Genomic DNA, 14,461 nt, shown 5'->3' with positions numbered 1-14,461 from the left:
TAACTATTGTTATTAATAAATATATTTCATTTCATTAAAATAATTATTTTTTCTAAAAATGTAGTGTCTTACGACTTACGACGTGAAACTTCCAATACCAAAAAAACACATACAAAAGTACACCTGAGCCGGGGACTGAACCACGGACCTCTGTCTTGTGAATTCGACATGAACACCACCCAGGCACCGAGACTTATCTTAGCAAGTCAACGAAAATAGTTAACCAATTTTGGTTACTGACAAAACCCTGCCTTACCACCTTTCGGTTCTAGAGCCCTAGTACTATAGGCGATAGAAAATACGGAGTGGCTAGGAAAGATCATGAAATTCATAAGTGAAAATGTTTATATAGATAGACAGACACGTGTGTGTAACTCCTCCTTACCACCTTTCGGTTATGGAACCCTGGTACTAGTGGTACTACAGTGCTCAGAGATGTTAAAAAATAGGTAGTGCAATGTATTTATATACAAAATGCAAATACTTTGGTTTTTTACCTATTTCAAATAAAAATACAAAATAGTTTTACAAAAAGGTATTTGAAATACAAAATGCAAAATAGGTATTTTCAAAATACCTTTATTCAAATAAAATACCTTTTTGACATAGGTAAAACTTTTATTTTAAAGATGTGTTTAAAACATAGAATCACCAGAGAGCCCAGAAACCTGGCTCTATAAAATTAACACGCTAAAAAGTGAAGCCAAAAATGGACTGTCTCCATGTCTTTTACCTAATATTATAAAAATCGAATGAAAGAGTTATATTGCGATATGTATGAAATATGAAAAAAAAAACCTAAAATAATAGTAATATTAATTAAGCATAATTCATTACAGCCCTACTAAATAGAAATGCCTACAGTCATTAGGTATACGAATATTACGAATCGATATGGATTTTCCCCGATTTTTCGATGTTCACGGTCAGGGTGCTTTGGGATCTTGTAACAAATCACTTAGTATTTATTGAACCTTGAACCTTAATTATTATAAGAACCACTATGTTGGCAGCACAGAAAATAAGTGTGTTTTTGTAAAACATTAAATAAAGCGCTTCCGAACGTGTTGTCCCGGTCAGTACATGACTTAGGGTGCGCGCACACGGGCGACACGTTGCGACGCAACTTTTTTGTCGCAGGGTTCGGCGACAGGCCTGCGACGCAACTGTCTCCTTCCCTATTGGTTTCAATGCAAGTGCGCACACGGCGACAACACAGTCGCCGGTCGGTTGTCATTTTGACAGTTATCACTGGCCTGGCTTGGGCGAACTAATATATAATATATTAGTCGAAATAAATATAATTTTAAATGCAGGCAGGCAATTATGGTCGCTGATAAAATAGCAGGCCATCCCTATCGCACTATTTGTAAGTGCGATAGGGACGGCCTGATATTTTATCGTCTATCGCGCGACCATGCTACCCGTGCAGTTCATCAAAACTTTTAAACACTCATTCTGAAGTACTAAAAAAAATATTTTGGATAGGCTCTCAATTTCATGAAAAAAAAGTTGCGTCCGTAGTATCCAAAGATTATAGAATTAGTCTATGGTAATATCTTCTTAGTAGTCTGTGGTTGCGTCGCTGTCGTTCCCGTGTGCGCACCTTGGAAATTGTCGCAAGGGGTGACGACAGAGGCAAAAAAGTCGCCGAGCAACTGTTGCATCCGTGTGCGCGGGCCCTTAGACAGACAAAGAAAAAATAGAATACGCGCTCGGTACCATCCACAAACTACTAAGGAGTAAGAAGATACTACGTGTACCATCTATCTTACGTCAAAAAGTGACAAAAAGCATTTGTAATTTGAAGTGGTAGAAAATGCAAAATACTTGTACTAAAAAGTATTTCAAATAAAATACAAAATAGTTTTAGATAAAAGTGTTTAAAATACCAAATACAAAATAGTTATTTTGTATTTCTATTTGAAATGCTTTTATTTCAAATAGTTAACATCTCTGACAGTGCTTTCATGCCCCCTCCATGGTAGCGTTACGCGTTTAACGCAATTGCAAGTCGCATTAGAAGTTTCACTTCAAAAATAATAGACTAGACTACAATTACTTGAAAACATAAAGAAAAATCTGAGAAATAAATTACCCTCGGTTTGATATTGTTTTTTCTGCACATATTTTTCTAATAAGATTCAGATTAGACTTATCTAATTGTTGGTTTCACCTCACTAGTCTTATCAGCTGGTTGCTGTCAAACTACAATGCTGGCAACATTAGGAAATGACACCCGCGGTTAGCTTCAGGTTGGCCTAGAGGCCCAGGCAGCGCCACACAACAGTGGCAGTATCGACAAACGTTCACACAACGTTTAGACGTAACAACTCTGTGTCACTTCATTTCTTATTTTAGTAACTAGATCATTTCAAACTTAAATTTTCCCCGTTTTAGTTGTATAAGTGTTAAGTGTAATTTATGATGTTTTAATAACACGAAGTGCGGCACCCATACATGCAATATTAGGCAATTACGTAATGGGAATTATTATGCTAGAGAAGTTTAAAGTTTTACCCTGAAATTCAACATGGCCGCTGACACAGGAATGGATACTTGCTCCAGTCCGGAGATCACGGACTCCAGAAAGCGCCCGCTGGACGGGGACTCTGAGAATGGCGACGTCAAGAGGTCGCACTTCAGCTCCGGTGAGTGGCGCCTTCCTGTACTCACTATACGTGCCTACCTACTACTACTAGAACATAGGTATGTTGTTTTTACTTGAACGCGTAAACTTCGAGTCGCTAGGGCCTAACATTGACCTGGCGAACTTGCGGCTTTGCAGCGCCAACCCACTCTGACTAGATTCTTATCAGAATTAATTGCTACTATCAGTGCGACCTCTTTAAATGCGCCGTGTCGAGTCTCGGCTCCGAAATAATTTGGACTGTTTTGATTGATAAGAAACGAGGTTGATCCGTGTTTGTGCACTTTAAATTTAGCGTTTGAAGTTTCGGAGTAAGCTGTCTGAGCCCTCAACGCCGACACTAGTTGTATTGCAGTAACACGAGGCATTAATCCCTGTGTTGATAAGGCTAGCGCAAAGCGGTTTACTTAATTTATCAAAGCAATTCGACATTGGTCGATAAGAACTTGACGTATTGTGCAATCTTGTGATACTGTAGTAGTAATTTATAATGTATGCAATGTTAAAAGAGAGTCGTTGTTTTTTAGTGCAAGACCTGGTGACGGCCTTGCCTCTGGCCAACGGCCATGGCAATATTACGTCTCATTTCGGTGAGTCGTCAGTCTATATCTCTCGCTCCTCATCGGCTTTGTGGTTGTTGTGGCGCATGCTGCGGGCGCTGCTCCGCTCACTGCTCTCTGGCTCACAGCCTGCTCACCCCATCACACTGCCAACACTTTCACTCCAGACTCATTCCATTAGGTTAATACTTAATGCTAGATCATATTTATTTATGCAACTTTATCACTTCCTGTAAGTTCTTTTATGAATAAGAATCAGATAACACAGTAATAAGATAATATGAACACAAGGCAAGTGTCATGGGGCGGGCGGGACATGTGAGAGGAGGCGGGCGTGCAGCCCTGCTCTCGCTGGTGTCCCGCCATGTTGCAGCTCACACGTCCATCATGGCTTAGTCGCCACATCGTTGGTGTGATCACTCAGTGTACAGTTTTCAACCATTATTATTTGGTTACTCGCAATCTATTCTTCTTGAAATTTTTTATTTCACATCTAAGCTTTTAATTCGCTTTATTTATTTGAGAGTCATACATCTTCTGAACTAACTAACGATTCAAACTTAACATTTATTTGCATTATCATTATTCAGTAATGTCATCTCAGTAAGTATTTGACCATCTGTTTATTTTGGTAGTCCAGTCGTCAGCGAACACAGCATGTAGGAGCATAGATTGGCACATTATCCATTTTAAATTATAATATTAATGTATGTCACTGTATGAATCAAAATTGTTATTATGTAAAAATTGTACCTGTTCAATGTTGATATGTAATGTAATCAAAATTGTAAGCAAAAAATTCTAGCTAACTAAGTCGTGTGAAGGTCTCGTTCGTGATGACTGGCAAGGTCATTGCCGGCTGTGCACTGCAGTCGTGTGCGCTGATACCTATTGTGCGCGGCGCACGGTCGTGTTCGGTGTGCGCGCTCGCGCTCGGCGCGGCGTGTTGAAGGTTTTGTAGGAGTCGGTGCAAGGTGTACGATCGTGGGCTTGCGTCATGAGACTCATGAGCGCATAGCTCCGGCGTGCCTCACCGATGGGTGGCTGCCGGTTGCGCTAGGACTGGTTCATTACTTTTTTATGTATAAGTACTAACCATTATGGGCCATTTGTTGTCTGTAATAATAAATAAATTTAATTGAATTGAATTTACATACTAAGTAGGTTTAAAATGTTTATTAACCATTAAAATGCAGGTAAAGGCACTTCCTTGTTTGCTATCTTCGCATGTAAGTTGCCCACGTTTCTCTCCAAGATAGGCAAGCTGCTATTCGTAAAAATATCCATGTTTTGCTTTCGTCGTAGTAAGAAGTTCCGTGTAGGTTTTCTCAGTCGCCTCATTTTACTTTTCTTTTTATCAATCCTTGCCTATAAAAGACTTGGCCTTCAGAAACTTTTACTTCACAATATCTTTGTTTTATTTTATGGTCATAAGAACTCTGTATATCCTACAGCAAAAGGATTAATCAATTACCACCTAAGCCTGCTTTATATCGATCTTTTAGGGACAAAGATCCCCATTAGGGGTGTCAGCGTGGTGAGGCTTAGCCCGCGAAGGCACTTATCCGAGCTCGAGCCGTGACATCACGGCGGGCGCGGGCGCGGGCGCGGTAATCCACGAGTGATAGATTTGCCCAAATGTCAAGGGAACGTAGCGGGATCATAATGAATCAATGTCGAGTGTCGTTGGCTTCTTGATTACATCAGGTTTAACAAACTTATAACCGATACTGACATTTGACTCACAAAATATTTGAGAGCTTTCCTGTTTTTTAGAGGACTGAAGTCTTAATCCATTTTGTTTTGTGATTTTTAAGTCCGGCAACGTACCTACAAAGTCTACAAACCCTCTGGTGTTACGATTGTCCATGGTTGACGGGTATAATACCATCGTCTGCTGTTAGGGCTCGATAACCCAAATAGCTAAAATGGAGCGTATCGTTTTTTGACCATGAAAAGTTCTATAAATCACTAAAATGTCGAAGTCTATTCAAAGGTCCCACTTCATGGACGTACTCGTAATTTGCTGGTATCTTAAGACGATACGGTAGGGGTCAATTCTCCATACAAACGCTCTCGACTATTTCCTCCCTGGTTTTTGAAGATAGAGCAATGATTTTTTCAACTCAGATTGTTAATTATTTTTATCTGTTTCGGACCGTTTTGATTTTTTTTATATTCTGCTTTTTAAAGACTAGAGCCAATCAAAATTTTCCAAAAACGGCCATTTTCATTGTGGCGCAAAAAAAGGTGTGATACTCAAGATTGGTAACAATTAACCAAAAAAACTAAACGGTCCGACATAGATTATTTCATTGTTATTCAGATTCTCAAATTTCGTTCCGATTGATTAAGTTTTGAAGGAGGGAGAGCGGAAGCTCGAATTTAAAGATTTTTTTGAAATATCTTTTGACTGAGTTGGTCTTAATGGACAATTTTTTTTCGATAAATCTAGTTAATAACACTTGTATATTTAACTGAGATTCCCAAGTTGAAAGGGGAAATTCCCTTTCCATTTTAGCATTTTCGCTACCGTATCCTCTTAATACGAACAACCTGTCAAAACGTCTTTATGTCGTGACAATGTGGAAATCATTGCTAAAATATACTGGAAACAACAAAAATATACTCCGCCGCTAGTATGTACTAATAATAAAAAACATAAATCAATATCGTGTAACATTGGTGCTAACTACAACTACAAATATCGCAGCTAAATAGCTAGCACGCCCCTGGGGCCGGGGGGCGACTCGCTCGGTATTAATGGCAGCCCGTGTGCATCAGAAGGTAGTCATCGTCAATTTATGATGCTGCATTGGCCATGCATGTAAACATGGCTCTGGTTGACATTGATGCCAGTTGTGCGATTGCCTAGCTATTTGTTAGGAACCCGGAACGATTCTATCTATACTATTCATATCTGTGTTATTTTGCTAAAGTTGAGGATACAGGTTTTTAACTTCTTGCATCTGGCTGACTTTAGGACTATTAAGATCGACTGAACTCTTTTGTCTAAGTCTGTCGTTCTTAAATATGACTGACCACAAAAAAATAATTGCGCAATTTGGGAGCCACCGATTGGGAGTCCTAAAATGATTCATATAAAATTGTCGACGTTCATATTCAATAATACTAGCCCATCTAAATATTTTATAGTTTCATAAATGCTGAATAAAAAACCAACTTAAGACAGCTCTTTATTAATTGTTCGAGTGTCTCTGCTAGAGGTTTAAAGGTTCGATAAAGATAAACGTGCCCCATCAGTCAAGCCGAGTCGTTTTATAAAAAAATATGTTAAAAAGCTGACCTTGTGCTCTCAGTAGTTTAGAAAGCCTGAAGTTGAATATGTATGCGGAATATTTTATTTTTAAAAGCTCTGTCTCCTACATACAGTTGGGTAGTGTATAGTGGCGGAAATAACAACACTACCTACACTACAGTTCGTATTTGAAAGTTCATGTTTATATGGTCCCAATATATTTAGATTCACATGTCTATATGGGTACCTCTTTGTTGATTGAGTCCGTCTACTTAAGCTTACTAAAGCTTGTATAGTATAGAACAAACAGAGAGTGTGTTATAAACATCCTTTTATCATCGCCAACTGTTCTTAGAGTTAGTTCTCAGAGGTAGTGTTCCGACAACATATTTTGGCGCGTAGTATCATACGCTACCACTGCAGCTGTTACGTAACCTTTAGCGTCATCGTTTGTTGTTTCCATTAGCTTACAAACTAAGAAAAGAAGAAAAACTCCCGGCACCGATGTAAATCAAGTGAAGTTCCCTTGCGAATTCTCAATTCCGCGGCTGGAAGCATAAAACTGAGGTTTGGCGCAATGAAATGCAAAGTGGTAAATAAAGTGCCCTCGTATCGTACGTGGCCGCCCGCAATGCAGCGCTCCAAGAGAACGTGCGCTGCCGTTCCGCTTTTTATACCGCTTCTATTATCAGGTTCCACTGTCGATTATCCTCATCCGAAATTGAACTTGTCTTAATAATAGTCCTTAATATCTGTAGTCGATTATGTTTTGGTGAAACCACTTGGTCGTCTTGGTATCAGAAAGATAAGTAATTAAGAAATTTTGGACGTACCATTTTGTAATTATACCTTATTTTAATGACAATTAGGGATCTCATTTATATAGAAAAAAACTCTAGCAAAGAAAGCACTCGCTCGTCGCTTATCGCAGCGGGCGGGGGTGCTAAGGCCCACGACGATTTCCGCAAACACCTTCCGAGTGCTGGAAACTGGAGCTGAAGTAATTCGCAGCTCCGGACGCGAAACGAAATCATAGCAAAACGGCGCGCACCGGAAGACCCTGAAAGCGCTTCGGAGCTCTGAAAAGCGCTACGCGTCGCTGAAAAGGCAGCGTTTAGAAACACCACCTTACAAGAAAGTCATAAATTTTAACAAGTCCGACATGTCGTTAAGTCGTTTCTGCTTGGAGCTCAGAAATAGGGCAAGCAATCATGTAGAGGCCGTACTTTCGCTCGACGTTTAAGATTTTACTAGAAATAGTTTACACTGCGTTCGACGAGAGTAAAAGCGGTGTCCTACCTTACCTTGTAACAATATTTATACGATTTTGTGTCCGAGGAGGAAGGTTTAGATTTGTTTACGCTCTCGGAGAAGATAAAATTTGCCAAAGACAAGCTACATAATGGGTGTTTCTGAAGAGCTTGCACGGGGCTGGGGAAGTGGACTAGTGCCAACAAGGCGCGCGTGTCTTGTTCAATCTATGTGCATATGCATACAACATAGAATGACATTCGTTTAAAAATGTTGTTACATGTACTATTTATGTTACGTTTCTTGGCTACGAATGCTACGGTGCGGGGTGTTGGAGAAATTGGTTCTGTCGTAAAGCGTTTGATGGTCCCGTAGTAATAGTAGAGGTGCGGCTTGTTCTGTTCAGATTAATCATAAACTAGAAGTGACGTAGGTGTCAATTGCTTTCACAGCTCATTTCTATGTACCGCACCCTGCTTCTGTGACAAGTTGCAAATGTACTTCAAGCCTTGTAACAGTTTAATAATGCCTATAAATATGTAGCTAACATTGTAAATCGTATCTCAAAATCGGAAATAAAGTAATGATTCAATGACGTTAAAATAATAATAACAAAGGTAAATTCATTATTACCTCACTTTTCGTGTACAATGAATCCATTATTGCTGTAAATGACACGTCTGGGATAAAATGTATTAATACGCGCGATATAATTACTTTAAATCGTAAAATTTAAATAGTTGCTCAACGGTTCACTTGTTGGTTGTTGATTCAGCTTGATAACTGTTCGTCGAAAATTTATTGATTGTACGTAAATACGTTACCAACTGGAATGTTTTGATTAAGTACCTCGGTTACAGGTGGTGTGGTCACAAACGATTTCAACCCGTGTATTCCACTAAATATCGTCTCCAGAGTGAAAATAAAGTATAAGATGTAGAGTTCTTTTAACCCTTAAGAATAATTTCATTTTTATCGATATTTGATAGGTTTAAAAATTTATTAAATTTTACAACCTCATGCTCAATTAAGGGATTTAAGGGTCCGTCCCAATATAAAACAAATATCAAGTTTTAGATTGTAAAGATTTTGATTAAATACTTCTCAAAATTCTCTTAAAATAGACTAGTTCTAAAACAGTTCAGTATTGATATTGATAGGTACTTTTTCTCGCTATTCTTATACAAGATATTCCCATTCCCACTATCCGCTTAAATTGTCGTATTAATGCGATTGTTATCCATATGCAATACATAATAACAGTAGTAGTAGTGATAGTAGTTTACCACTGGACAAGACAATCGTTGCATCAAGCTAACATATTAAAGTATAAAAATCACGAATAGCCTTTAACAAGTCTGCTCGTTTGCCGACCATCACATAAAAAAAAATAACCATTTGTTAAATTCTGTTCCTTTCTAACTGAAAATATTCAGAACAATCGATTATCACTGTATTTTTAGAAGAATAACGTGTTTTAGTTTTCACTTTAAATCCAGTGTTGAGTTAGCTTAGCCAGACCACAGAGTCTGCTACTCGTAATGCATTCTGAGTAGCCGTTTGCGAGCGAGCCCACTGTTATCATTATCACACCGGATCTACAATCGCCTGTGCGATAGCGAGTGGAAATTGCCTTATAATTTCGCGATAGTTGCTCCTTGCTGATACCTTATCAGTTGTAACGGAGAGCGCTATCGAGCTACTGCTTATCAGCTAATGACTATATACGTTAAATACATTTGTTAGGCGTTTTTATTTTACACTCCTATCTGAAAACTTGTAAGCCACATGCCACGTTGCATATAAAGAAAGATATACGGTCAAAGAAAGATCAATTGCTGTTTTAGCAATTAGATTTTATTACGGTTTTAAAACAAGAAATCACTATTGTAAAGAATATGTATGCAGCGTAACTAGAGATAGAACCTTAACTATTTCCCCGATTTAATTGTTATGTTCGATTACTCAGATGTTTGACCTACTTGTCGCAGTAGTAAGGTTATATTTTTACATTTGACTTACTCACGATCCTAAGATAACTGAATAAAAATGTTAGGGAAACATTCGATAAACAACGAGCTTCAAATGCTTCAAGTCGACCAAGTCCATTTATTTTTAAATAATAATGTGCAGTAGCAAACTAACAGTACCTCATTTGCATGCAAACTAAATAAACAACCTTCAAACGTTAATAAATACTGAAAGGAAATTGCATTAAGTAAAAAATAACAAAAGACAATCATCACTTTAACGAGTTATGTGATTGGAACGAAAGGAAATAAAGAATTCAATCAGGGTTCGTTTGTTCAGGTGTCCGCTCTGGGACCTCAATAATTCAGGCCTGCAGCTATTATGGCCCGTTGAAGAATATCGGGCTGCGATGAAAACTGAGGGACTACCGTTAGCTACTTCGTTCGTTCTATCTGCCTATCGCTCCGCTCGCGTATGCAAGATACGGGTAGATACAAACAATAGATTTCCAAAGTTTGTGGTAGGTCTGGGTGAGTTTCACCAAAATAATTGGGTCAGGTCAGGAGTTCTATTTTTGAATGAGTTGCAATTATTTAAAGTATGTCAAAGTGATCACAGTCGTTTAAATTTTCGATGGCTACCTATGTAAGGCAGCGTTCCCACTTATGCGTCGCGTGTCTCGGGGCGCGCAAGGGGCGTCCGCGCCACGCCGCTTAAGTGTAATTCAAAAAACGTCTCCTCAGTACATTTTGTATAGGAAAGACGTAAGACGCGCCCCAGGTGGCGTGGCGGCGGCGGGGCGCGCGCCGCGCCGCTTGGCGGCGCGCCTTACGTCCTTCCTATACAAAATGTACTGAGGAGACGCTTTTTGAATTACACTCAGGTGGCGTGGCGCGGACGCCCTTTGCGCGCCCCGAGACACGCGACGCATAAGTGGGAACGCTGCCTAACATGAAAATACCAACCTGTCTATAAGACAACTACTATTCTGATAAATTCCAAACATTCTAACTTTTTGATTATATTAAAATGTTATAAACTAGTTTAATTTTTTCTTGTACTAAATGTAGGAAACTTGCAAGATTAAAACTATGCACTAACTTTGTTATAACGTGCAACTTCCTTGAAACCTTTTAAAAAAATAAAAAGCAACATAGACAAAATTCACTACCATTTTCCATCCAACCTTCGTACTGTAGTAAAAATGTGAGAAGTCTTCAAGTACTTAATTATTATTCTTACCGTCTTACCATAAACCTAATGTGTATTCCGGGGTTTTTTAACAAGGTGAACGCACTCATTTTACATGACTGCACTAATGTGTTCCCCGTTATACCCACATAATTAATTACCCTGAGATGTCTTTAGTAGATTTAATTACTTTTTTAGCATTTGAAGGAAAATATACTCGAATCTAACATGGACTAAACTGCGAGTAAAGAACATATTGCGCTACCACCGCATTATAATTACGTGAAAACACGTAATAATGGTTACACTATTATCTAACGAACAAAAAAGATTCACTGACCACTGCCAGTCAAAGTTGGACCGTTATCTAGTTGGCTTAGAGTCTTGGACGGAGGAGCAAGGATAAGTAAGAGTTGTATATTTATGAGAATTATGAGTATAATCGATGCGCATTTAGTAGCGGAATTGTCACAACAAGCTGCGCGCGCACGCATGGCGAATATCATTTTTCCATGTACCAAAGTACGTTACCTACTCATAAGGACTCTGTTTATTGATCATAGGTGGATAGGTATCGTCATCGTCTCCGGATCGATCGTCCCGTTTGTTCTCAAGTTATTAAATTTATTTCATTCTGACACCTTTGTAGAAATGTTGATAGCACAGACAGACTATCCTATCAAAATTACTACACTCTGTCAAACAAGTCTGTCAGTAAATAAGAACAAAGAAAACTATATGCATCCTTTTCTTTATAGTGCTATAGAAAAGGATACCTATAGTTTTCTTTGTTCTTATTTACTGACAAACTTGTTTGACAGAGTATACATACATACTTAATTATTTTGATATGACTATAGAATTTCTATACTATTGCACTTATTTTAATTACCTTATGAATGAGCAACACCTCCAAACTCCAAACTTGCTTTGCGGCAAAACTTTTGCTGCCTGTATTTTGTCTGCGTCTTTAATTGCAAATAAGAATTTGCAATCGGCACTAATATTGGCATTCGTGACACGCCTCTCCCTGAATGCTGCCGTGTAAAACAGAGTGTCAACTACTTTATTTTCACAATTAGAAATTAAGCGCGTAATTAATAGAGTGCACCGGACCATGGGTGTTGCGACACACATCTGAAGTAACGACGTAAATAAATCTTCCGCGGCACACGCGCGATTAAGTCCCGTTTAGTAAAAATAACTAGCTGCTTTCCGCAACAGCTAAAAAACTGACGTACTTATTTTTCTAATAGCGGATTCCTGTACATATTAGGTACGTTTAAAGTCCTATCCCGCAACTGTGGTTTGTGCTAATGCTCTAAAAATCGTGGTAAATATGCGAATCATTTCTTCCTGGTCAAATCCGCCGAGGGCAGTATACTTTACCCAAGGTTTAAGGCGTTTCTAGTGGCTCTACATATTTCATAATTACCACACTGAGAGAAAAAACAACCAGTTTTCATGTTCGTTCAACAAGTTTTTTGGTTAAAATAGCGCCTACGTGCTCTTTGGTTCAAACAACAAGTTAGATTTTATTAAGTTAACTAGTAAATACATTCTAAAAGTTACTCGTCAATTGAATCGACAAGTCGATTTTATAAAAGCAACATGACACCTATTGTTTTAAATATAATGTTTGGCTGATTCAATTCGGGAGCCTGGGGTCCGCTTTTACTTGTATCATCAATTTTCTATACAACAGGTTAAATGCAAAATTAGACTTATATCCACTTAGCTATGTTTGTTGTAAAAGTGCTCTACGACGAGGCCTGCAAAATATGACGTACGATGATACAGAAAAGTTACTTATGGTCGTAAAATAATTACCTATTGATTATACAATGAATATATATGTAATGTAATAGTCCGGAACCTACGAAAATAAGTCTTGTGTTTATTTTCTTATAAGTTTTATTTTAGTGAATAATTAAAAATAAATCCCTAATTTAGTCCTTCCTCTGCCTGAAACACAGGAACTATCCTAGCTCAGGCATTTGTATAAAACATCTCTTATATGTATAACAATTCTTAGCCTTTAAGAACAATCACTGTACAATTATGTTTTTATTAATAAATTATTTGTATTTGTATTTGTATCAATATTGTGATTTATACCGTTTACTAAAATACTTTTATTTCAAACGGATAAACCCGCAGCAAGTCTAACTTGTTAAATTCACAATGCAAATTTCTACATCAATTACTCAATTCCATCATTCCCTAACCAACAGTACGAGGGATGTTCCGAAAGTTGTTAGCTGATCAGGCTCTACTCATGCGATTTGAATAAATGTTATACTATTCTGTGGGATATTTCAATACAGATCATATCTAATAATAAAATTAATTTATTGTATTTTTTTTACCAAAAGCTGCTTTGTATGGAATTTCTGCCTCCTTCGAAAAAAATCTGTTTTTTTTTCTATAATTTATCGAATTTGGTATCCAAATAGTTGTATAACATGCTTGGTTTCCCCCGGGATTGGATCCGCCACGCTCCACGGAGTTTAGCCGCCGCGTGAACTCCTATATGCCGCTACAAATGTTTAAAATCATCCAAGTATTCAAAAATTGGCAATCTCAATAACAACCGCATTAGGTACACAAGGAAAGCCATTCGTTTACCAATATTCAATAGAATCAAACAAAACACACATTGTTATTGTGTGAGGAGCTTTCGCCCGCGGCTTTATCATTTCTGCTTTCCCGTTCCTTTCGGCCTTCCGCCGGATATTGCGGAGGCTCCGAACCCGCCATATTCGCTTCAATCCACTTTTGCGATGTAATCGTTTGAGAGCCTTTAGGCCTATCGAAAGATTACGCCCATAAGCCTCTAATTTCCTAAATTACAAACTTGGGATTATATAATTAGTACCTTTACAAGATAATCTTCTTCAATTAAGCTACAGGCTTGTTATAGTTCTTTTGTGAAATCGTTGATGTAGCTATAATATTAGCATAAACAAACGTTCCTTCCATAGCGGTCTCGACATTTTAATACTGGTATTCCGTCGTCAAAGTTAATCGGCGCAACAAATCAAATAAGTACTCTGCACGGGGAGTGTTTCGGATGCCAGTCGCGTCGTGTGGGACGGCGGGTCAGCATACTTTCGTTTTTTAGCTGCGTCATGATGTCAGCCAACATCAGTTACTTGTTCTTACGTAAGCTAATCGCAATGCTGCTTTTTGATTAGGTTTGGAGACACAACACCCATCCACTTGTCTAGGAAGTATTTTTCTTTAAACACTTACACACAGCGGCATTTAATATGACAGACGGTTAGGCGCAGTGACCCGTCTCTTTTGCCATGCTGGGGACACCTTATTTTTTAACCCCCGACGCAAAAACGAAGGGGTGTTATAAGTTTGACGTGTCTGTCTGTGTGTATGTCTGTCTGTCTGTCTGTCTGTCTGTTTGTCTGTCTGTCTGTGTGTGTGTCTGTCTGTGGCATCGTAGCTCTCGAACGGATGAACTGATTTTGATTTAGTTTTTTTTTGTCTGAAAGCTGAGTTAGTCGGGAGTGTTCTTATTTATTATTGATCCTATAACCTAACCACAAAATTAAAATTTTGAAA

The 14,461-nt window shown here is 38.4% G+C and overlaps 1 protein-coding gene across 1 annotated transcript in view; it reads left to right on the top strand.

The window, feature by feature from the left end:
• Window positions 1-2,263: 2,263 nt before the first annotated feature.
• Window positions 2,264-14,461, top strand: part of LOC125232954 (RNA-binding protein Pasilla) — a 95,825-nt gene continuing 83,627 nt past the window's right edge. The window contains 2 exon segments of the mRNA XM_048138807.1: window positions 2,264-2,651; window positions 3,178-3,240. Of these exon segments, the coding sequence (XP_047994764.1) occupies window positions 2,534-2,651; window positions 3,178-3,240 (181 nt within the window). The 5' untranslated portion in view covers window positions 2,264-2,533.

Source organism: Leguminivora glycinivorella, chromosome 13 (genome assembly GCF_023078275.1).
Source record: "Leguminivora glycinivorella isolate SPB_JAAS2020 chromosome 13, LegGlyc_1.1, whole genome shotgun sequence".
Lineage (NCBI taxonomy): Eukaryota > Metazoa > Arthropoda > Insecta > Lepidoptera > Tortricidae > Leguminivora > Leguminivora glycinivorella.
This window is presented reverse-complemented; position numbering and strand designations above follow the sequence as displayed.